This window comes from Hemibagrus wyckioides, linkage group LG19, assembly GCF_019097595.1.
Source record: "Hemibagrus wyckioides isolate EC202008001 linkage group LG19, SWU_Hwy_1.0, whole genome shotgun sequence".
In the NCBI taxonomy this organism is placed as follows: domain Eukaryota; kingdom Metazoa; phylum Chordata; class Actinopteri; order Siluriformes; family Bagridae; genus Hemibagrus; species Hemibagrus wyckioides.
The window spans coordinates 11,892,413-11,918,378 of record NC_080728.1 but is presented as its reverse complement, the minus strand read 5'-3'; the positions used below and the strand labels follow the sequence as shown (position 1 = coordinate 11,918,378).

General features: G+C 41.1%; 1 protein-coding gene across 13 annotated transcripts in view; it reads right to left on the bottom strand.

Annotated features, from left to right (window-relative positions):
* foxp2 (forkhead box P2) overlaps nucleotides 1-25,966 on the bottom strand; it is a 91,794-nt gene that overhangs the window by 36,801 nt on the left and 29,027 nt on the right. For 4 of the 13 annotated variants that reach the window (XM_058417436.1, XM_058417434.1, XM_058417429.1 and 1 more), the window contains exons 4-6: nucleotides 16,098-16,275; nucleotides 3,736-3,831; nucleotides 98-187 (exon numbers count right to left, since the gene is read on the bottom strand). In XM_058417436.1, the coding sequence (XP_058273419.1) occupies nucleotides 98-187; nucleotides 3,736-3,831; nucleotides 16,098-16,265 (354 nt within the window). In that variant the 5' untranslated portion in view covers nucleotides 16,266-16,275. Of the gene's footprint in view, nucleotides 1-97; nucleotides 188-3,735; nucleotides 3,832-16,097; nucleotides 16,276-23,860; nucleotides 24,162-25,004; nucleotides 25,385-25,966 lie in introns of those variants that run through there. The other 9 variants (XM_058417442.1, XM_058417435.1, XM_058417432.1 and 6 more) reach the window with 8 other exon arrangements.

Genomic DNA, 25,966 nt, shown 5'->3' with positions numbered 1-25,966 from the left:
CATTGCCAAATCAAACAGACTAGTGGAACAGAGGAAATCTTTTCCAGAGCACCATGTATTATGGATGGACTTAAGAGATTAACAAGGAGCTGCTCACCTGCAGTGGACGCTGTTTGTCGTTGTTCTTTGGAGACTTCAGGCCACTGCCTGGTTGCTGTAAGAGTAATTGCCTTGCTGCTTGAAGGGCCTGCGAAGAGAGTAGGAAGAGAGTGGCAAAATGAGATTTTTATGTCTTTCTTCCTCTCGACACACACTTACACGGAACAAAAAGCGCATAATCCAATAGCAATCCCACAAGTCCTACCTGCTTTTGGCTTTAAAACGGAGCCTGGAACATCGGGCAAATATTATACATTTTTCATGATGAGCCACGAAGCCGTGATGAAGAATAAATACAGTTTGTCTAAAGCACCCATGAAGTGTGGGTGAAAAAACCACAGAGCGCGTCAGTAGAATTGACCTGTCTAGTGTGTGCTCAACTGAAATACCCACTTCTCTGCAAATTACCAGGCCATTTGCATATTCATAATATCAATTTGAAGTAGAGGCAGGCAATGTGAAGTGTTCCTACAAGCTGTAATTAAAGTTGACAAAATCAACATCAGATTACCTTAGGAGTGAATTAACAAGGAGCTGGGGTTTTACACTGTGCATTAGCCGTGCTTATGAGCACAGAAGGGGAAAATGGGCTTTCTAGGCCTAATCATACTGGCTGCCTACTGTGCCTTCTTAGAGGGGAAGACTGCTACCCAAAGTTACACACGCAGCAAAGGCAGAGAAACCAGAGGAAAAAATCTTGCTTTATTTTGTGAGTAAAAGTAAAATGATGACAATAGCAAGATAGCAATGAAATGATGCAACGTGTTTTCCTAAAACTGTATCTACAGCCACGTCTAGTGAGGCGACTCTTTTCACAACTACACCTCCCAAAAATTCCAACAATAAGAGATAATAAATAAATAAACAACACAATACAGTCACAGGTGTTACTTCAAGTGGAGACACAGCCGAGGTGAAGAGTGAGTGAAGGAAAAAAAAAAACGTCTTCAGATAAAGAGTGACACTCCTTCTTGCACATTCAAGGGGTTGTTTTATTTTCTGGTGCTTGCCTGTATCCATGACAACAGCTGCCTTGACAGGATGTGCATATGGCACTGCTCTGCCAGCTGGTGAGAACAATGTTTGAACTAGTGCATTGAGATGCTGAGCAAACAGGGAGAGGGAGAAAGAGAAAGAGAAGGAGAATGGGGAGAGAGAGACAGAGAGGGAGAGAGAGAAAAAGAGAGAGAGAACAAGAGGGAGAGGAGGAGAGAAAAAAAAAAAGTTGCCACATCTTAACCCTCTGGGAAGGCAGCCATCCCCCTGATCAATTATGAAAAGAGAGAGCAAGGAGCTGCCACTGTCTGTCTGGCTGTGGCTCTGAGGAGCCAGGCTCTCGGAGCCCCCCGGTAAACAAACACAACAGAGTGGCGCTAGCTCCTAACAGCATCGATCTGTCTCCTCAGACACATGCACATGATGCAGCGTGCTGATGTGGCCTTATGCTTCAGGGGACACTGGTGTGGCAGAGACTGCTGGTGTACTTTACATCCCCTCCACTGCAGCCTGAAGCATGTGGACCCACTGTCTACAAGTTCCAAACAAATAACAAACAAGGCATGCCTAACAAATAGCCAGTTTCTGGCTTTTTCTCGAGCCTGGAAATATCACTGCCCCATGGATTCATAATGCCTTACTGGTCTCTCAATTTTAATGTTGAATTGATTGATTAGTTACGGTGCTGGTGATGCTCCTGGACGCATGAGTGACTTAGAAGCCACAGCCAAACTTGCTCCAGGTCTCAGGTCATTACTGGTTTAGATTTGAGGTTGAGATTGTAAATTGTGCAAGATTTCACGCCCATCCAAGCGTTGATTGTGATTGTGGAGCTTTATCTGCTGCCTAATGGGCTTAGCACAACAATTAGCAGAGGGAAAATGTTTATCTGAGCTGGGATCAATACAGACTCGCTGTCCTTGGGTGAAGACGGACAAAGTCAAAGAAGTTATTCAATAAGGTACAGGTACAGGATTGTGCCACACTTTAATGGCTTCTTCAGTAGAAACAGTGAAAGTGCTGAGTGCAGGAGAACGCAATCAGCTTCCTCCAGCCAATCATGCTAGCTTTTTTGTCAGCAAAACTTCGCAAGTAGAACTGTGTTTATTGGAATGGAATTCATATCATATCCTGCGTCAAGTTCAATTTTGGAGAACATGAACATGCTAATCACTGACCAATAGCGCATTTGCTTTGGCTATGTTGACCTCACACCAATTTATTGCAGTGCAAAAGATGCAAAACAGAGAAAATTCTTTCCAGCATGATAACATGGGTATGCTGAAATGTAAATAATGCTGCCTACTCATATAACACTGCCTTCTGAGCTCATAAGCTCAGGATTATCTCATAATCCTGTACATCAGCTCCAATAACAGCCAGTATGGACAAAAATGGTGTAAAATATGGAACTGTGTTTTATTTCTAGCGAGAAATGGCTGGTGTAGTCACTAAATATGTGTTCTTAAGTTTTATTGCAGATGTTAGTCAATCTTGCAGATGTTCTATCATATCAGTCCATACAAGTACCTTTTCTTTTCTTTTAACAAACTGACATACTCTGCATTAGATGCTATTGCTATCATTCACGTGTGCCTTTTATTGTTCATGGTTAAGCTATTTTTTTTTTTTTTTTTAAATCATGACTTACAAGTATGAAAATGAAGGACTTTTTTTCATTGCCTCTTCCACTTATTATTACTTATAATTCACAGAAAACATTTGTACATTTGCTCTGAGGTCCATTCCAGGTGACCTTGATGCAAAAGCCATTGTTAGGTTCATACAGAACCCTGCACGAATCCACATCAGCTGCTATAGAACTTTAACTTTGATGCATAAAGTATGCCAGCCATCAAAACTTTACTGAAAGCCCAAGCCCCCAGAATGTGTTGCTGTGTGAGAGAAATGCCAGCTCCCATCCATTAATGCACACATTGTATAAACAGCACAATGTGCTGCATTCCTCAGAGCTAGGAGCTCAAGATCCCTGGCTCGAACATAAATAACAAGGCACTCAGGAACATATTTGATGTTGATATCCATCTCTGAGGACCAAGAGAAAAAGAAACACACACATATTCTGTGCACAAACACACACACATGCACACACACACACACACACCAGGACACAAGCACCCAGCTCAGGATCCTTATGAAAATAAGTTTCAGCCAAATGGATATGCTATAATTGGTTTCAGATAGCGAGGTCAGGAGAAAGCCGATACGGGTAACTATTATGCGAAACAGAGGGAGAAACACGAATGTTTACACAGGCACTCCCCGGCTACATTAATAGCCGAGCAGAGCTCACCGGAGAGGGAGAAAGAGACAGACGAAAGAAACATATGTCAGCTATCGCCCCCCCCCTCCACGTATGGTCTATGTTTAGACTTAATACATCAGTAATAAAAAAACACATCACAATGCACCTTTGTGAGAACCATTCCCTGATCTAAAACAAGCATGAAATACATTAGCAGCCAGACGCAGTTTGGCACATCATTACAAACATGTCGCCATTCCTGCAGACCACCATATGAACCATGCTTTAATAGCGCGATCCAGACTCCATAGCTGTGACTAAAGGTATTAAAAGAAAATACAAACAAGGATGAGATAGCATGCAAGATGAATTACCTCCCGAGGGTCAGAGCTAGTTGATTTGTTTGAGAACGGAAATATATCCAAAGTGATGTAGGTTCTTGGGAATGCAAGGCCCAGTGAGGCAATCATCTGAAAAATACAGTGTTTAGTGGGATATTAAAGTTCCTCTAATCAAACATTTTGAAAGAACAATTTAGTTGAACTGTCTTTAGATCCCGATAGCCATCACTAAAATAGATAGATAAAGAACTAGCATGATGGAGTAGGAGATAAGTCTGGGATTACAGAAAAACTATCCGTACAAGCTTGTGGAAACAATGGCAAAGAAGCTCAATGTTCAACCAAAAGTTCCAAAAAGCAATAGACAGAGTAAGAGAGAAGACTGAATATTGATGTGGCTTTTAAGAACTGAGAGATACCTGAGAGATTTAAGAGACTGGAAACCGACACCAATCTGGCTTTGCTTTTAAAGAGTGGAATTATCTTTTACTTCACGGGAACAAAACAAGAACCATCAGGAATCAGAAACTGTAGACCTTCATTTTCCACCAAATTAATTTCTACCAAATAATCTGAAGAGATTATCGTGTTGACATAACTACAGTATAGACACAGCAGTTAAATCCCATATGGAAGATGTGTTTGGAATAACACTGATCCTTTGTCTGAGTTATCATTTTTGTATATACCGGCTTATATTTCCTGCAATAATATTTCTGAGGAAAAGACACATGCCTTTTTAAAGTTCATTAGGGCTAATAACATAATCAGCAAGCGAAAAAAAATGGTTTGTTCATACTGTGTTTGAGGAGCAAAATGAACATGAAATGAATTGTTTGTGTAGATTCAGAAATAAGCCACACAGTAATAGTTTTCATTGCATAAACAGCACCAACTACCCAGACTATTTTAATTTTTGGTACACTATGCACCACATGTCGTGATAAACAATCTAACTAATCAGAAGCAAACTGTAATGCTACCCCTGCCTTAAGTATAAGTGGGTTATTGGTACAGATCTTAAAAATTAGTGCAATTGGTTAAACTGCTGATGGAAAATATATAGTTTTAATTTTTGGTGGCAAAACTTCTGGTACTTTTGTGCCCTTAGTTTTTTTCTGGCTGATTAAAAGTATCCCAACCCTCATAGAGGCAAAGCTAGAAATAAACAAGTGAGAGGAGATGCTGCTGAGTATAAGCCTTAATGCTCTCCGATCCGATACATCCTGAAGTCTACAGCCTGACCAATAACGGTGTGCTAACTGAGCTATTGCCACTGGAGGGGCAGGGAAACAAAAATACAAGTCAGAAATATGAGTAAAGTGAGACAGAGAGAGAGAGAGAGAGAGAGAGAGAGAGAGAGAACAGATATCAGAGTGCTTGTGGAAATCAGGCTGTTTTTCAGCATGTTTTTCTCCAACTGAATGTCACGCTTCCCAGACAAGAGAAAAGGATGTGGGGATAATGAGCATTTTTATGTATGACTCAATAAATCAACAGAGTGTGGCCGGTCCATGGAGAATCTGCCTCGACTGCAGGCCGGAGCGGGAGCTAACCAGCAGAACAATGGGCTTCTGTGTGTTTCTCTGGCCGCTGCTACTACTTTTCTTCCCTCTTTCTGTCTCTCACTCTATTCCTTTCTTTTGTGCCCCCCCCTTACCCATCTTCCACTTTCTCCTTCAATGCCTCCATTTCTTATTTATGTATTCCCCCTCACTCTATGCTCTCAGATCTCTCGTTCTTCCTTCCTTTCTTTCTTTCTTTCTTTCTTTCTTTTTTCCCCCTTTTCTTTCTCTCTCCAACTGTCTTTCTCTCTACTTGTTTATTGATTTTCTAGATTAAGGATCCCAGGGAGAAGGATTGTAACACACAACCATAAAATTATTTTGGGGTGTGCTTATTTGCCTTTCCCTTGCATCTATTTGGCCTGTGTCTGTAGACAATTATGCTTCCTCAGCCCAGACTCAGGTGCTAATAATGAAGGACAAATAGAATCATATGTGTAAACTTCCCCTTCTGATGAAAATTTATATTAACTTTCTGCCACTGTAAACAGAGAGGCATAGCACAGTCCTCCCTGGTGAATTGGAGATGAATTCAGTCATTTCTACCCCAGGAAGCAGTGCATTTAGAGGAGGAAGGGAGGGAGAGACAAAGTGGAGAGGAGAAAAAAAAAGACTGCCTCATTGTGTAACCTCACACTTATTTTTCCAAGTGTGAGAAGACAAAACATGGGTCTGTTCAACCCATCAGGGTGAGAGTGTGTATGTGTGTGTGTGCGCACACATATGCATGTGTCTCTGTGCCAACAGTTTTGTGTGTGTGTGTGTGTGTGTGTGTATGTATGTGTGTGTGTGTGAGTGAGTGACTCCAGCAGGCTCTCGTTGCGGAAGCCCTGCCAGCAATAACAGGCCAAACAGAATGAGCTTCCATCGTTCACTGCAACCACAAACATTCATACACTTCCCGCTTCATGCAGACACTGTTATGGATGGCTCTCGCAAGTCCGCGCCACACGTATGTGATGGAGCACGCATAATAGTTTACAGTATTGCCAGCAACCTGTGGAGAGAATTAGGCTGTAGGGGCCCTGCACTCAAAACAACATCTGTAACCCATAGAAATAGAGCAACAAATAGTGCAGTGATGGTGGAAAGAGACCCCTGGCCTCCCAGTCACCATTACTGCTGCTAATTACTAGCACTGCACTCAGACTCACTCACTGTTATATACTGTAAGCTTGACCAGTTTTACTCACTGTATAAGTAAGCACACTAGAGTCTGTCTCAGTCTCTTCTCTCTATGGGAATATTGTCTCAGTGTGTCTCGCTCTCTCGCTTATGAAATTCAATATATCCCCCGTGCACTTTGACTGGCTTTAGTAAAGCCCTCACTTTCAACAGTTGTATAGCACTGGGGTTTAGATAAGGTGACGCGCAGGGCCATTCACAGCTCTTTTATCTGCCTCCTCTAAGAGAAGTCCTTTACACAGCCACAACTGAGGGCCTGACTATCTGCTATATCTGCTGAAAAAGAAATAGAGAGCAGAGCTTTTCACTTATACCATCAACACGTGTGCAAGAATAAGAGAAAGGCAGTAAGAGAAAAAAAAAAAAAAGAGGGGGCAATAGACGGAGGAAGAAGAAGTGAGCCGGCGACACCCACTTCCCCTTCGTCCTAGTGTGCACTTGATCCGCTCTGTTTGCCCTTCAAGTGATTATGATCCATCTCTTTTCACAGTTCCATGCCGATGAGCGCCACACAGTTGGAGGAATACCTCTTAATAAATGTTGCATTAAAGGGAGAGAGAAAGCACTCTGCACTTCATTTAAAGAGAGGCCAGTGGAAAAAATGAAAGCACGGCGTATGCATTCACTCACCGACCAGTGGGTTCCATGAGCTGGATGAAGCTGTTTTCTGAGGTTCTCACTTTTCTGTCTTGTATTCATTGACAAGGGCCTGTTAAGCGGTTCACACGCAGCAAAGTACACGGCCAGAGGCGAACAGCAGACATGCTGTGGCGTGGGGAGAAGCCGCCAATCTTACAGCAGCATCAACTGAAGAAGACTTTGTCCTCTGTGTGTATAACATTACCACAACTGTTGTGATGAACACACACTCGTACAAACGAACACGATGCTGAGGTGAATTCATGCTTCATTAATTTATAAATCTGTTTAAACCTGCGAGACACATGCATGCTGTCCGTCTTCTCTGATGGCAATTAACGGTGATTCATTGTATTGAACTCTTCACTTATTAACACAAGCTTTCTCGCTATCTCTATTAAATGAAACATTTGTGTTCATGTGTGCAGGGGAAGCCGTGTGTGTGTGTGATGATGGCCAAGCCACACACATGGAGACACTCAATCTGTGGGTCAATAGTGTGTGTCTGTGTCGGTACGACTGAGCCACTGCTCGTACACTGTTACCCAATGGGGTCGATCAAGCGGCTCCCAGCTCTCAGATGTAAATACCTTAACCTTAATTACCGTGGCTCTGACCTCAGAGAGCAATGCGGTAGGTGATCTCCCCAAATGCGTCAAAGTTATTGCGTGCGTCCCCTTACTGAAGAAATATGTGCTCAGCCCTGCACAGGAGAGCAAAACACGCTTCAACTTTATCACTCTTGGTGCGCTGGGGGGAAAAAATGACCAGCATGAAATGAGATAGAGTTCAACAAATACAGTACAAGAAAGAGCTGATCTTGTCTGCACTCCAGGTGAAGACAAACTATTGTTTTCAGTCCATTTACCTGAGCGTCGGGCTATCATTAGACCGCAGCGGGCCACTGGATCATCCAGCCAGAGTGATGGATCTCTCCAGTCCATCTGAATGAGCGCACGGCTCCACCAAAGATCAGCGGAGTTAATAGCACTGCATCTAGGCGGCGGAGGGCCAATGCATCTCCGTCAGCGCTGGCTTAGATACTTATGAGGCTGTGGAGTACAATCTAGCACACACCATGTGCACGCTTGTGATCTGTGTGCTTGTCTTGTGAATATTCTGATTACAGCACATGCCTGACCTTTCCAGAGAGCTGAATGAGATACTGTTATCTCCCAAACTGACATGTAGCATCTATCAATCAGCGCTGCTTTACACAAAGAGAGCGAGAGATAGAGAGAACTGTGAGGCAGGTGATGGTGTACACACTAATTAAGATGTATCCAGTGCATCCACATGCATACATGCCCTCATAGACAAACATACGTGTTCACTCTGTCCTCACGGCACTTATAAATGCTGTAATCAGCCCACAACCGCCTCCATAAACAACGGCTGTGCCACGCCAGGCTCACGAGGAACACAGCGTGAATAAAGTCATACTCTTTCACTTTCATTCCTCCGAGCTGCCCACTCATCCCCCAACCCCAACCCAAGAGCTAATCTACATCTTTCATTGAATCAAGAATGGAAATTCAGAAGAAATGCTTCTTTTTCAATTTCATGCTGAAGTAGCTCAAGTTAGTGGATGTAATTTCTCCTAACAAGAAAATTTATCACTGTGTCGTTCACTTAGTCTGCCAATATGAGAAGCAACCCGCTTCCTTTTTTTTTCTTTTTTTTCCCACATTTTCTTTTTCTGTGCTTTGATAAATGTGCCAAAAGCATGATCACTCCTTCCAAAGCACTCCAGACGAGATCAGCACAATTATACTGCTTAATAAAAAAAAACCCTTTGACTACAATCTCCATCAAAAAGAAATGACACATTATTCATAGTGCGGCCACTGAGTGCAGGTATGGGAGAGTATAAAAGCCGCTGAGTGAAGCATTTCACCTTCATCAGTGATGGTCAGAGGACAGATGAGTCCATTATTACACGTCTACAACTGGCATCGTTCAATACAGAGTTATACGAATTAGTGAAATAAAGGTGACCACCACGTGGTTGTGTGGAGCTGATTCATTTTTGTAGATTCTACCATGTGTGATTCAAATGTGAAGGCAGTGTGAATTGAATTTTCTGACAGTCTTTAGTAACTCTGCACTCAGAACATGATTTTTAGCCTTACTTACAGTATGAAAGTTGACTTTTACTGGGGGTCTGATTTTTACATAGCTGATTTGGTGTTTTGGGCCAAAAATCATTTTTCGGACCAAATATAAGTGCAGGTAATATTACAAACATTTCACCACAATACCTAAAGATTTATGAACAAAATGCCAGCAAAGCAATAAAGTGGCATTTAGAAAAAAATGAATTTGAAAATGACAACTAAATAAATAAATACATACATACATACATACATACATACATACATACATACATAAATAAATAAATAAAAACTGCACAAAAAAGAAAGAAAAAAATTCATTTCATCATTTTAGGGTTAAGTTTTATATTTAATTTAGTTTAGTTCTATATTTATACAGTTTTATTAGATAATATTGGTTATGTTAAATTTAATTCAATTTGTCTATGAAATAAATTGTTTTGAATATAGAAAATCAAAACTCGAATACAGAAAATCTTACATACAAACTAGTTTACTGGCAGTTAGTTATCTTGTTAGATAATTAATACATTAATACACAATTAATAATTATCTTTGTATTGGCTACGGTCTAAAATGATGTGTTTAGTATTATTTTATATTTTATCATCTTAGAATAAAAAACATATACTGTTCCACGTGTGTTACGATTGGTTAAATGTGGAATTATTTCTGAGGAGAAAGAGGCCACAATTTATGCACAAGTGCAATACGGCCTAGCAGGCAAATTCATTCCGCGGTAACATACATCAAATAACTTCTGGTAAATACTCGGCAATAACAATCACATTTCAATTGAAACGGAGCGGGCACTGGAAGACTCAAGCGTGAAACCAATATCAGCTTAGCTTCAAGTCAACCATGAAGCATCACATACAACATTAATACATGCAGTGCATATGATGACAATGTTTCCTTATCGCATAATACACACACACACACACACACACACACACACACCCTCAGTGTGCTGGTACAGTGGCACAGTGGGAGGCCAGAGGGCTAGTGTATGAGTGCGTACAGTAAGCTTCATTTTGTGTGTGTGCCTGTGTGTGTGTGTGTGTTGACACTACTTTACTGTGGAATGAGGATAAAGATGTCCTGTCCATAGTGACAGCACTAAAGAAGACGCAAATGAGAACCATCCCCACTTCAAAAACAGCCCTACGAGCCCTTACCACAAAACACCCACAGAGAAAGAGGGAAATCGCAGGCTAAGTGACACATGCGTGTGTTTGAAAAGCCTCTTGTGTATTTGTGAGGTGAAGCCAGGCTTATTTACCACATTTGTTCGAAAGCCCCAAAGAGGTGCAAGCTGAGAGGCTCTCTTACATATGTATTCACCGTCTGGGATCAGTGGGCTGTGAGCTGTACACACATGTATACACGTACACACACACACACACACACACACACACTTTCGTTCACTCTTTCCACAATATGTAATTGAAATATTCAAGTGTGAAGCGGCAACAACTGGCATGTGGTGCATAGTAAACAGTGAAAAGAGGAAAGAGAGGACGAGAGAGAGAGAGAGAGAGAGAGCAGGATAGGAGAGAGAAGGAAGAGGAAAGGAAGAATGAGGAATAAACTTCTAGCATCCCTGCCTTCCCACCTCCTTAACCAGATTTACATCATTTTAATATTTGTCAGAGAAGGAAAACGCACGCACAAACATCCCTGGGCAGGCGTTTCACAGGCTGATTTGTTACTATTCATGGCTGAAGCACAGAGAAACTGTAATACTAGACATGCTTGTTAAATTCACAAGGCTCCAAAGCTGCCTTCTAGCAAATCTAGCAAATCCTGCCTCTTGGTTGTCAGCTTAAGACGCTCGGCATATGCATATGTGGGTTTTTTAAGCTCTGTTAAATGGATAGCAGTGTCACAGGCTGTCAAAGGCTTGAAGAAAAAAAAACTTGTTCAGAATAGCCCCTCATCCTGCAGGGACCCAGTGCGCTATTTTTTGCATTACTCTAACGTATGCACAAGTGTAGGAAGCCTGGAAGAAGGGGGGGAAAAAATGATGTGTTTCAGGCGCGAGCTCTATCGTGCGATTCAAGCGCTGTTCCTTTAAGACGGTTCTTTAATGGGATGGGTCAGTGTATAACTGCTCGGCTACTGAGGGCAGACAGCAGCCTCGGCCGTTAAGGCTCTATAGATCCTGTGTCATTAATTTCCCCAGGCAGGGCAGTTAGGAGGCATAAAAGGAAATGAGTTGAGAAGTGGTCATTGATCTTGACCCGGGCTGCCTGTTTGAGTTTTATTTACCCATCGAGATTAACCCTAATCACTAAATATAACCCACAGGGTCACATAAACAGTGATAGTGCATAGAGCTGCATGCTAAACCCCAATATATAAACAGTCCTGAAGAGAAAAGCACTAGCTGAAGCTATCTTATCTTTTACATAGTCACTAGCCACAAGGTTTATTTTATATATGTGTGTGTGTGTGTGTGTGCTGCACCTGTGATTGTCTTTGACCTGCGCCGCTCTTCGTCGCAATGGCACAGAGCTGCTCAAGCATAAAATGGTAGTAAGTGTTTGTTTCCAGCAGATTTCACTCTGACTCTATCTCACACTCTGTCTTTTCCTCCCTCTCTCTCTCTCTCTCTCTCTCTCTCTCTCTCTCATCCTGTCCCTCCTTCCATGTCTCTTTCAGAACTGTAGCTTGACATTTCACAGGGTCTCAGGAGAACCTTATGTGAAATGGAGTTACTACAGAGGCTGCACTGTAAATTCCATGCAGCCACATGTAATATACCTTAAACACAGATGACCACTCCAGGTTTGTGGCCAGAGCACTGGAAAAAGCGAATGCGCATGAGCATGTGTGTATATGATGTGTGTGTGATAATAAAATAAAACGCAGCGTTGTCTGGGGAGAGGAGCAAACGCATGCAACACTGTCATTCACTGTCCTATATCTTACTGTGTCATCGCCTGGAGGACGACGACTCTATATGTCAAGCTTCAATGTACTATACAGAAGGGACCATCTGAAGATAGTGAAATGTTAACAATGAAATGGAGAGCACAATAAATACGTCATGTGAGCCATGGGCACTCGTACGGCACGCCGGCCCAGCAAAAGAAAAATGAAATACGCTCTATGGAAAAGGCCTTGTTCGTCATTTTATTTTCCTTTGATCTGAGATTTACTCTTGCTTTCTTGAGAAGGTGAATATGCCGGTGTATGTCCCGGGGTGTGTGTGTTATTTACACTCTGAAGTGGTGCAGGCTTGGGCCGGTGTGATAAAGCTAATGAGCTTCAGAGTTGGAGTGTAAATGAGAGAGTCACCTCGCCCAGCCTATCGGCACGGCCGAGACTCCAGGGGTGATTATCTCTTTAAATTATGCTCAAGGGCAAAGCGCTATTTGCATCACAGGGGCTTTTATTTGGTTGATGAGCAGCAGAGGCCTTCATCATCCAGCCTGGAGATGTTGTGCTCTCTGTGCTCTCCCTGTGGACGGCTCTGAGAACGAGGAGGGTGACGGAGACAGAAGTATGGAGAACGCCCGTGTGCTGCCTTCACCTTACTTTCCCCCTGAATAACAGACACCCGAGCCCTAGAGACCCTCATCTCTCCCAGCTGCAACACAATGTACTCAATAAAGCCTGGCTGTTAGCCTGTTACGTGACGGTGATTGCAGCCTTTTTAAATAACAGTGGTCCAGTTTACTTCAAAATTGAAGCAAAATTGTGGACATGGCAATGAACCAAAGAGGATAATTAAAGTGAAGACAAATCTAAAGGAAAGGTTAAAGTCAGTGCTGCAAATATGAAACACTTCTATTAATAGTTAGCGCCTTCATTTTCACTCGCACCCCCCTCCTCTACCCAGTAGCCCCCCAACACCACCTCCCAAGTGGCTTTCCTTAGCCGTGATGCTACCTCCAATTTCATTTGCTCTTAAACCTGGAGAAGAATAAAAAAAAATGGCTGACATCGGCTGTCATATATCTCATCTTAAATTCTCCTCAAGCTAAAATGTCGGGTTAATTGCTGTCACTTTTACATTGGGCTAGTGACTTACAGGCGCCATACTCTAACTGTGGGCATGGAATAAAACATAAAAAAAAAAAGAAAGAAAGAAAAAAAAAGAAGCAACCGTGTCCTCTGCATCTGGATATGGCCTTCATAAAAACCAACACAACTTTATCAAACAGTCTCAATCTGCTCCAGAACTGGACAAAGAACAGAGACTGGAGTTTAATCGTCATTCTGAGCACAACTGGGACTAATACAGCAGGAAGAAAGTGAGAGGAAGCAGGGTTTGCTCTGAAATGAAAAAGACTAACTGGATGGCTGAGTTTGGCTGCTGCTCCCGTACGTCGTAAACGAGACCAGGAGGTCTCTGACTCTGAAGGCGCCCAGAGCAGAGCCGTGGCACTCCAACGAGGAAGGCCACCGATTAAGTTAAAGCATAATTCTCCCTAAGCCATCAATCTGTGCAATAAAACGCATGCATTGTAGATCAAAGTAATCGTCTAACAGCTCCATTACAGTACATTACTATATGGATCTTCAGATCAATGTAAAGCCTTGATGTATCCACATTATCATTACCATACATTAAAACAGCTACTCAACGCTGGCTTATAATCAATAATTATTAACTGCAGAAGGCATTTTTATTATTCCCCCTGCAACACTGAGCCTTTCTTAAAAAATTCAATTCAGAAAATATTTGAAGTCTAATTATTGTTTTCATCAAAATAAGACACACTAGAGACACTATTAACAGTGTTAATAAGAATTAGAAGACTCTCAATAACACATCATGACACACAAGCCTGGCCAAATTAATATTAGAGACTTTTTATAGAGACAAACACAACAGCAAACAGAAAAATATTCAGCACCGAGAAAATCTAGGAATGGAAAAGTGATCTGGTAGCAAAGTTGGCTGTTATACTCAAGAGAGCAAAGTTTTGGATGCCGATATAGCACTTTTTATTACAGATATGTAATAACTTTCATGCCTACACTGAACAACACATAATAATAATAATAATAATAATAATAATAATAATAGTAATAATAATTATAATATGACAAAGATTATTATTGTTATTATTATTATTATTATTATTATTATTATTATTATTATTATTTTAAAAATCCAACATTTTCTCTTACCTAAAGTTTTAAATGAATGAAACAAGATTTCACACACACACACACACACACACACACACACAGAGTCAAAGGACACTAATAGAAAGCGTGGTAATGTTATTAAATGTGTAGGTATTGTCTGCCTCACTCGTGTGTGTGTGTGTGTGTGTGTGTGTGCATGAAAGACCTATGGAGAATGGGCGAGCAAGGCGCAGGAAGTGTGTGAAGTTAACAGCACCTGGCCTCTCTTTAAAAAGCCTCTGGAGGCCTGTTAGCTGGAGCGCTCATTTTAATCCATGGCAAAAATCGTCCACATTGTCAACTTTTGTTTGTTCACTCCTGCTGCCTGAAAAAGCACTATCATTATTATTATTATTATTATTATTATTATTATTATTATTATTATTAGATTTCAAAGTCATAAATCAACTATAGCCATATTGTCTTATGTTATGCTTGAAATATTTGAAACTAAATGCACACAAGCTGCCGTGTGTGTGTGTGTGTGTGCGCATGCAGGTTAAAACAGAGGACAGTAATGAGAGAGAGGGGGTTGACCCCAATCAGACGTGTGTGGAGGGAGAGACAAAGATGGAGACAGAGAGAGAGAGACGGGAGCTGTGATGATGAATGGGAGGAGAGGCCATGGTGTCGGGGTGCTGTTGTAATCACCAGCTGGTGTGTGTGTGTGTGTGTGTGTAGGTGGTTACGGGGGCCCCCATGGATCCCTATAAGACTGCAACAATGCTTCACGCACTCACATAAATTACACATAAACACACACAAATACGGATAAACTAAACTATAAACTATAAACTATTACAGAAGCATAAAATAGATTTCTAGAAAATATTAGAATATATTAGAAAAAGTGGTGAATGCATTAATACAAAACATGAAAACTTGGACCACATGCAAACAACTGAAAATGTGATAAAAATATTTTGATGAAATCTCTCTCTCTCTCTCTCTCTCTCTCTCTCTCACACACACACACACAGACACACACACACAGTGCCCTAAACCTCTCTGGCAGTTCAGCCTGACCCTCAACACTGAGCTTTTGGTGAGCTGTCAAAGCCATCAGTCAGTGAATGGAGCCTCGGCAGCACTCGCCTGATCTGCTGACATCCAAAGCAACCCACTGTGGTCACACACACACACATTTACTGCACTTAATACCCATTCTTCATTACACACTCTTTCTTTCTAAAATGAAAACAACAACCCTGTACAAAGTTTTTGCATGTAAAATCGAGTATGATTGTATATAAGCAGCGGCAGCGCTGTAAGTGCAAGACGGCACGGTAAAAAGAGGCCTCGTTTAAAAAGTCTCTGTCGAGTTAGGATGCCCTCTGCTGGAAAAGCCAAAATCCCGGCATGCATGTACACTCGCTCATTCCGTGCCTCACTCCCCCCCTTCTCCCTGACACACGCACGGCCTCGGATGCAGCATGCCATTCACCCAGGCGAGTAAATACAAATAAAACCAATAAACATCTTAAAACATTTGTGCAACCTTCACACAAGTACTTCTCTCAGCAAGGGCAACGCTGCCACAAAAATTCCACAATAATGCCACCCTAAAAAAAAAAATCCCACAAGCACACAAACAACAAATCAATAAATAAATAAACAAAATGACACAAAACACAAGTCCAAAAGCAGGTCCGGTCCATGATTACATTTTCACAGAGACGGTGTTAAGAGCCACGATGCCTGCATGTGAGTGAGAATCGAAGCCCTGAGAGCGAGAAACACAACTTACCTGCTGTTGTTGCAGATGCAGCAGCTCGACTGTGCTTACTTCGCTGCTTGTGTCACCGCTTGATCTTCCATCTCTACTGCCAGCATCTAATTGGCTGCTTAGGGTGCTCATTCCATTTTGACTCATTGAACTGTTGCTTATTGTCTCACTGGCCGACTCCTGCATCATGACTTAATACCTAGAAGTGATTAAGAGGCACCGGTTAAGGCTCTTGTTACAATCCCCCCCTTTAAAAAAAAAAAAAAAAAAAAATTCCATTATCAAGCCCCGGTCCCTCTCTGCAAATTAAAGCATTTAATGGGGGAGGGAGAGGGAGATGCACAAGAAATTATGCATTCATTGTGTAAATGAAGCAATACAAAGAGATGCTCGGTCTCTGTGCTTAAACCGGGGGTGTTGGGTCATTTTTATTTTTTTTTATTTTTATTGAACATAATATCATCACACAGAATAAATCGAAACTATTCCTAAATTAAAGTGATAATTTAGAAGCCATCATAATTTTGAAAGAAATCTGCTGAGATAAAATATATGAACATATAAAATGTGTGTGAATGTGTAATAAACCACGTGTGTTTTTTGACCTCGTTCCTGCACACACTCATAGTCTCCTAAAATATCCCCTGTCGTCAGAGTTTTACGCTGCGTCTCGACTGAATGAAGTTGCTTAATGACGCACAGCTAATCATGCAAAATTAAAATTGGGTCTCGGAGACGAGGAGAGGAGGGGGAGTGTAACAAATCACATGGTACCAACCCGTGACGAACGCTACAATGGTCTTCGTCCTTAACTGAAGCTAAATAAAATTTGCCTGCGAGGCTTCTTAAAGAAGAAGAAAAAAAGGCACACAACACATATTGTCTATTTTTTTTTTTTAATTCTCTCTTTTTTAATCAAACTTATGATATTCAATTATTTTTGTGACATTTGAAACATTTAGTGCCGTCATCCCCAGAGCACAATTACTGTGGCCAGAGAGCTGAAATCAAATGCTCCAGACGTCTTAAGCCTCAATTTTAACGTAGACAAATAAATGAAAGATATTAAATTAATTTCACCGGCATCTATTAGATATGAAAAGCAGAGGGGAGCAGACACAAGAAAAGAAAAGAAAAAAAAATCTATCATGAATATCACTAATGATTGTGCTAAAAACAGCATAAATTATGCATATTACCTCCTCTCTAGTAATAAATGTTTTATCATTTTCCCTGCATAAATGCTCCGTACTTTCAAAGGAGCAATGAGGACTCCTGCCCGGATCTGTGGAGATCCTCGCAATAAATAAAAGAATCGGCCTGACCCAACAAATGCAATTCAAGGTGTGTTCTGCATAGCTAATATACCCACAAGAGCCTTCTTAATTCACACACTCGGTGGCTCAAGCCTCATCACCTCTCCGTCATTCACACAGTCATTAAAACACCTTTTTTCTTCCCCATTACACATTTTGTTCCTCACAGGAAATTATTTCTGCCTGTCTCATATTTCATCTGATTAAAATATAAACAATATTAATTATATTAATGGAGACAGCATTCCAAAATAATAACCCTGATCCGTGGAATGTTTAAAGGTGATACGTTTTTTTTTTTTTTTTAGCGATATTTTCATTAATTTTTCCGACGATGTCGCCATCCTCCTTTGCATAGATTAAGCAAATCAATTTTGTCACCTGCTCTGCATGGATAAATAGGGCCGCTCTTTGAATAAGACGATACAGTAGCGAGGCGAGCTTAAGCGCTGAAAATTAACAGCAATAATCAAACGCTCGACACAACAAAGACGACGGCGTCTAATCCGTGACTGCTTTTCAGATGGATAAATGACATTTTATAGGCAGAGGGCTTTTTTTCAACTGAAAACCAGAGGCAGCGGACCGAGGGTGTTTGAGCTGTCCAGGAGGAAGCCTGAAACAGCAGCAAGGCTGAAAACACACGGCTTAAGTTACACGCAGGGGGGGACAGCTGCGGACAACGCGCTCAAACAAATAACCAACAAGACATGCTTAGCAGCAAACAATGCCAAATGCCAAAATGTACACAGCATTAACACAAACACACAGAGTGAGACAGAAAGAGACAGAGAGAGAGAGAGAGAGACAGAGAGAGAGAGAGACACATGACGATGAGGCGTTGATGAATCTCTTGAAGAAACGCAAAGCTGCCACAGAGATCAGGCGACTAATAAGTATTCAAATTAGGCATAAATTTTACATGCCCCATGTTTTAAATATTCAGAGAAAGAGTGCCTGATTGCCTTTACTCGAATTTTAAGAACAATCTAATGGAGTGTTTTTAACAGCAATGGAAAGAGCATAACCTAAAGACCAAGATACAAAAATCAAGAAAAGAAAGATTTATTTTTTTTTTATCTAAAAAACTGTTAATTAATATCATGTACCTTGGAAAATCAAATATATATTTTTTTAAAGATATATAATTTAAATAAATAAATAAATAAAAATAATGTTTTGAAAAGTAATATTTACATTAATGACTAATTCGAATATAACAACATGTAAAATATACTTTAAGATCGCATCCTTCTTAACGCCACAGATTACTGATGAGATCATTAAAGACCCAGGCATCATTAACATCAGATTTACCTCCAAATTCACATTATCTAAAAGTTGTATGTAAGTGTGTAACTGAAAATAATAGGCATGCAGATGTATGCAAAGTGTATTCAGGGAGATCAGATGGTGCTTTAACCTTAATGACAGCGGTGAGATAAATTAATTAGCCATCTAACAGCAGCATTCAAATCTGCCAATTACAATGTCAATTAGAAGCAGAGGCGCGCCTGCATTCGTTTCCACGCCACGGAGCAGAGGAGGAGAGTCTGCACGTCGCTGAAGCGGCCAAGTGTCACCACTCACTGCTCTGCTGTACCGCCGGAGAGAGATGGACAGTGACAGAAGAGAGAGGGAGGGAGAGAGAGAGAGAGAGAGAGAGAGGGGTAGGAAAGAAAAAGAGAGAGATGTGTTCATCACAGACACACTGGCCCTAAGGGCTGGCAGCCTGTCACTGTATCAGGCTGTCCTTTCCTAAAAACCCACTGGGGCAGAAGGTTAGCCCCACCGGAACAATATTTACAGCTCCTGTTAGTAGTGCTGAGCCTGGAAGTAGGGGTGCCAGGCTTGTGACTATCCTGATATAATTTTTTTTTAACTAACCAGGATTTAGATCCGATCGAAAGTCTGACATTCGTTACACAAAATCCATATTTGTCATACAAAACTACGTATTCAAAGCCCATGGAAAAGCTCCGACCCTTCGACAGTGATGCAAACCGATCGCTCCAGCTCTGATATAAAGAAATACTATTTGCCCTGTGTCTTTTTATCTGTTTTTTTTTTTTTTTTTTAATGCTGTAACACTACCACACTCGCAGTTCCTCTCTGTGCAAATGTTTGCTCTCGACTAATACGATGTGCAATTCTGTCTTTTCCACCAGGTGAAAAATCCCAGAATCCTGCCAACGCATTCAGGGCTACGGCTGTGATTTTGGGGGATCTAAGCAGACAAAAAGTGTGGGAGGGCAAGAAAGCCACTTACAGCCCAGATGTTTCCCACACACACACACACACACACACAGTAATTCAGTAATGCGACTGTAAAGACACTGATGTTAGCTTAGTATCGTTCTTGTAAGGGGGATTTTTTCTTTTCTAAAAACATTTTCACATTTTCTTTTCTAAAAACTTTTCTAAAACAAAAAAAAAACCCACAGTTTTTAACACTACGACAGAAGACTCCTTTCCTTGGCTACTTGTTTCCGTCCTTGGATAAACTGCCCTACAAGAATGCAAAGACTTGCAGAGGAAACAGAGCCTGATGATGATTCTTTCAGAAAAGCATCAGGAAGGCAGACTCTGTGATCCAAGAAGTGTATTCATTATCAGTGCATTGCTCAGGTGCCTGGAATTCCAAAATTGCAGAAAAAACAGCAAAAAATTACATTTCACAGTCTGCTAGCTCCTCCTGCCCAGATCCAGTTAAGATATGGGTACCATTTAAAATAATCACAAATTCTGTGCTCCACTGAAATTAATTCATCATTGCCATAAGTTACAATGCATGCGAAATAGAGAATTACACCAGCCTTTATGCTCAAATATTTAATAGTTAGGATTGCTTAATAAATCAAAAATGCCAGCTTTGGACCATTTCTACCATGTCAGCTTGCGCACACTGGCTAAAATGATAGCGGTAATTTTTATTTAATTGTGATTTCATCCTGCGCTTATAAGATTTTGGTCAGACAGCAACGATGAGGAGGAAAGGACTGCTAAACAGCATGCCTATAAAAACAGGCTTAACACACAAGAATAAATACAGGCACTTTCAACGTTCTGAGTCGTCTGAAGATTAACAATCTGTGCCAGACGCCCTTTTTTTGGCTTTAAAGGGCCACCATACAGAGAGTTAACAACTCCCATATAAACCTGAGTAATAGTATGGCACTCCTCTCAGATGGGATTTCAAAGTGATTCACAATAGATGAGATTGCTTTAGAAAGAGTGAAAGAAAGAAAATCATATTTACAAAAATCACAAGTTTCAAAATGAAAGGAGTGAGGGAACAATAGGCTGGGTTTTTGTTTTTTTTTGAATTAACACTATGCAAAGCAACAGGATCAAATGTTATCTGTAGGACAAGATTTGTGCTGAAAAAAAGGAAGAAAAAAAAATTAATTCATCATTTCAAGCTTTATGTCATGTGAGCCATTTTGCACAGGAGGTTAATTCTATTCTATTTACATTCAGACAAGAAAGCCGAGGAGAATATAGTAATAATAATAAAAAAAAAGAATATACGAATATAAAAATAGGAGAAAAGACGGAGAATTGAGTCAATCCTTGTGCGTGCGAGAAAGCGCCTCTGTGAAATACGCGTAATCTAAAAGCCCGGTGATTTCGTACAGAAGAGAAGTCGTCAAGTAAGACTAAAATGCAAATTACTCTTAATCATCAACTCTGTATATAGAAGGTTGCATATCATGAATTAAAGGCATATCCACAACATGTACGCTAAAACATTTTGCATGTGCAGAATGAAGACTGTCTCGAACATCACTGCGCTCCATTCTTTAGTTCTTCCCATATAATTAAAATTTTACCCAGCAAGTACCTCCCTCTAGGAGAACAAGGCTCGGAAAGTAGGTGAACAGACAGTGACACTATCTAATCAAGCAGTCCCCCCGTTTTCATTTTGGGTAATTTCTTTAATTAACTCAGCCCACCTAATCATCAGTAATTGACCTATAAAAGGGGGAGGCCCCATTGTCTGCTCCAATCATCTTTGGCAGCAGAACAGTTCAGAGGCAAGTGCTCTCTCTCTCTCTCACTCTCTCTCTCTCACACACACACACACACACACACACATGCACTCTCTTTCTCGAGCTTGTTCCATTTTTCTCACCTGCTCAAAGCTCTATTTATCCATTTTCCTGGACTATTTACCAGACTCAAATGCATATTTCGTTCCAGCATAGCATTGTTCTAGCACAATTATCATCCATGACACCGATGGTATTTTTTTTTTTTTTTTTGCATAAGGTTGGGTGAAAGATTAAAAAGGGACTTGCATGTGAGATGTGCATTTAAGTTAACAGCGGAGAGAGGCTGGAAACAGCGAGAGGAACCGATCCAGCCGCAGTGCCATACAGCTGCGCGGCCATAGAGACATAGCTCATAGTGACGTTTCCAGTTATTTGGGGCTGATTAGGGTCATTATGTCCCCGGCTCTGATTTATGTTGTCATTCCCTCTCCCCAGTCCTGCATCGATAGATCTTAATGAATTGGTAAATAAGGGTGAAGATTATACTTGACAACACTGCAACATTTCTCATTCATACCAGACAAGATTTATGTAACCAATTAGGGCTGTAACAGGCGGGATTGGTCAAGAGAAAAATAATCTTTCCAGAGGAAAATTACCCAAGTCTAACCCTTGACAAAACAGATAATGGGCAGTCTTTAGCAGAGGCTTACGCACTGGCAGCCCAACTAGGCTGAAGTGCATTTATATACGGAAGCTCCTCTTTTCTTTTGAGCTTTTAAATTGATTTTTTTTTTATCTAAGCACCACACTGCACAAATTCTACCCAGACTACATTTCAATACACATTCCAAATCAGACTTCATCACATTATCTAAAGCATAAATGATGGAAACAGTACATTAAAAATTAATCTTTTTAACAAAAAAGAACTGATGTACAAATGTAAATTTTGAGCAAACACACACACACACTTCTTTGCCAAAAACTATAGAAAAATATTTTTTCTTTTTAATAATTTCTTTTTTCCCCTTAATAAATGAAATTAACCATATACATTCCTACTTGTACAGTAATCAGCTGGTCAATAAAATATCAGATTAAAATGCTGATCACCAATAGATAGTGACAGGCCGGGAGAAGCTGAAGGGCGGGAGGGAACAGTGGTGGAAAATAAAAGCAGAGAGAGAGCTGCTGGTGCCGGCTCAGCCAGCTTTCCCCCTGCAAGCACATGCAAATGAGCTCGTGATGCTTAACTGCATCTTTTATGGGGATAATAACGGCATCATCATTATGGGACTCAAATTAAATTACATCACAATTAGCATAACAAAGTGATTGGTTAAACTTTCAAAACAAATACCCCGCTCAGTTAATGAACAGTGTTAATTGGCCTGGGTGCATTCTAAATAAAACATGTAGGTAAACATGTGTTTTATTTAAACAATGTTAAAATTCATTGTTCTTGGGGATGGAGGTGAGAGAGAAAGAAAGAGAGAGAGATAGAGAGAGACAGAGAGAGAGAGGAGAGGAAGAAGAAAAAAAAAAGGCTCAAAAACAGAATATTGCCAAGGGGATTTGTAAGCTGAAATATAAAAAGTGTAGCTTTTAATTTCATTGCACTAAAGAACCTATTATATTCAGACTCTTGAGAACAATGTGAATTATCTCTCTTCAGAATGGAGTTGAGCCAATTCTCCATATGAACTAATCACACAGCTCATTATGCATCGGGGTATTAAATAATGAAGAAGAGCCCTTCTGCATTCCAGCACAAGCCCTATGAAATGTTAATAATATGCTCACAATAGCCCAATACCATGCCTTACTCACCCTCATGAATATTTAAGTAAACAAATTATACACCTGCCTTTGATAGAGATAATTAGTATTTCACTCTTAATAATTTTAGTGACCCCTCCCCTCAAACCGGGGACAGGCTCTATAAAGTTCTGAATGGCTGCAAAAACTCTTAACTCCTTCGATTAAAAAAGGTTCACTGTAGTAAAGCGGATAGGTGCGACTCATTTTTATTTTAACACTATTACCTTATTACAAAAGCTTAAATCCTGGCCTCCTTTTTTTTTAACATCATCAGCAGTAGACAATGAAGTACAATAAAACATTAGTTTCACCTCTTGATTTTAATGATCACACACTGGCCTATTAGCACACTGTAATCTCAACAGCTCCACATTTGGCAACACTTCACATAAAAGCACGTATGAGGCAAAGTTGAACTACACTGTTCTGCTTCACACACACACACACACACACACACACACACCCTCACCCACACACACACACCCACACATACAACACACATATCCATTCATCACCGTGAAAGTTGTAACAGCAGTAATTAAAGTAACGCACAAGGAAGAACAAGAAAGAACAAAATCGACTCTTGGCTCACTAAAGCAGCGAGAGGGAAGAGGGGACAGAGATATGAATGGAAAGACGGATGAGTTACCTGCAGGTGAGTGCTGATGGGACTGCTGGCTGTTTGGCGTGTGCTGGCGGCTCGTGTCACGGGGAGTAGTGTGCTCTTATCTGTGTCATCACTCCAACTGTGTTTATACAGTGGGGCATCATAAACAAGCGCCTCGCTCGGCCCCGTCCCTCACGCGCCGCTCATGCATACTTAAGTCACCGGAGCCCGGGTTAGAAAAAAAGGACCCCACTCTCTTGACAATTATTCCATCATTTCCACTTGTCACTGGGCAATTACAGCAAACAGGCAGGGCCCGGTAGGGCTTCGGAGAGCAGCGTGCCTGGCCAGGCAGAAGGAGGAACAAAAAAAAATGAGCAATTTGAAAATTTACTGCCCCGGTCAGCTGCTTTTCTCCAACATGACTTACTGGAAATATTTATATACAATCACATTTTTTCCTGTTAGAATCTAAAATCACAATCAACAGCTTTTACAGCCTTATTGCTTGAGAAGTGTAAGAATTTTTTCAGTCGCTCCTGATCTAAAAATGACCTTCAAAAAATCGTCTCAGTTTCTCTACGGCACGTGTGTGTGTGTGCGCACGTGTGTGAGTGAGATGGTGCTGAGCGGTCTCTCTGAGCGCTCTCTCAGAATCTGTGTGAGGAGCTACGGCTCCGTTCGCACCTCCTCCGCTAGTGCTGTGCTCGGAAAGAGCGGCAGCACACACTCACTCGCTCCCACACACACGCACACACACACACACACACACACACACACACACACTGACTTGCTCGCTCCTGCTTTCCGACTCGTTTGGTTGCGGGGATTTAAAAAACGTGTGGTGCTGCAGGAGGATGCCGGGGCTTCCCTGTGATGCTCCCGGAGAAAGGTATGTGTCCCTGCTTTTTATTCCAGCTTTTGAATGAGAGCCGTGAGTGAGACGTAGCGGCAGCTGGTAGCCTCCGCAGAGCGCTGGGTGAGGGAACGCTCTTCTCTAAACAACAATTACTAACCTCTTGTCTTTAATTGCCAGGAAGCAACAGATTTATTTTTTTTTTAAAATAAAAAGATGCCTCAGAACTAGAATATGCTTCAGAGCAACACACAAAAATCCGCCCACACTCACACGCTACCAGAGAGAGAGAGAGAGAGAGAGAGAGAGAAGGAAAGAAAAGTAACATACCTTTTAAACAATGACCGTGATTGACGCTCCCCAAAGGTAGAGTCATTTGAAGATATTCTTAGAAGCCTTGGAACATTAATATGCATCAAAATGAGGGGAAAAAAAATGCCACTGGTAGGCAACAACATCAGAGAGAGGACGAAAAAATAGAATGGGGGAGAGAAAAAGAGAGAGAGGAGAGGGTGAAAAAACTAGCTGACGCTCACTGTCAAAGCCATCATCAAAGAACTATTTACAGCACTATTTACATGACAGCCAGAGCTCCTCTGCCCGATCACGTCCCATAGCTGTAGCACTTTTTACGTTTGCAATTACAACAAATCAGCCAGACCTCTGATTGTTTTGGCATGCCAAGACTAATCGTACACAAAAATCAGCAATATGATGGGCTGGATGGGGGGGTGTGCTTGAGGGCTGAGGTATTGGGAGTAAGAGTTCGAGGGAGGGGGGGCTAGGGAAAGGGGCTGTTTTTCTTTTTGTGCATGGTGTCGGGAGTGACCTGGGGTAGTCGAAAGGCGCACGTCTTGCAAAGTAACTACCCGTCACTTTTTCCCCCCCTCACATTCACACAGTAAATAAACCAGTATACATATATATATATATATATATATATATATATATATATATATATATATATATATATATATATATATACCAGTATATATAATAAACTTCATCCACTAACACAATGTGCCTAACAGCCAATATTAATAACTGTGATAAATATGCCTCCCTCTTCCCTTATTAGGGCAAGCCTGCTGAAACCCAAAAAAGAAAGAAAGAAAGAAAGAAAAAAACTTGCAGAGGAAATGTGTGAGTGCAGGAGGAGGGGAGAAGAAACACAACCCAGACACGCTTTTTCACAGCTTTTCCCTGCGTCTGATAAAGCTTGGAATCCACTTCACAAAGGCAAATTTGTCTTTACAGATGTAAATCAAGCTTCAGTCTTTTTTTGAGCTAGA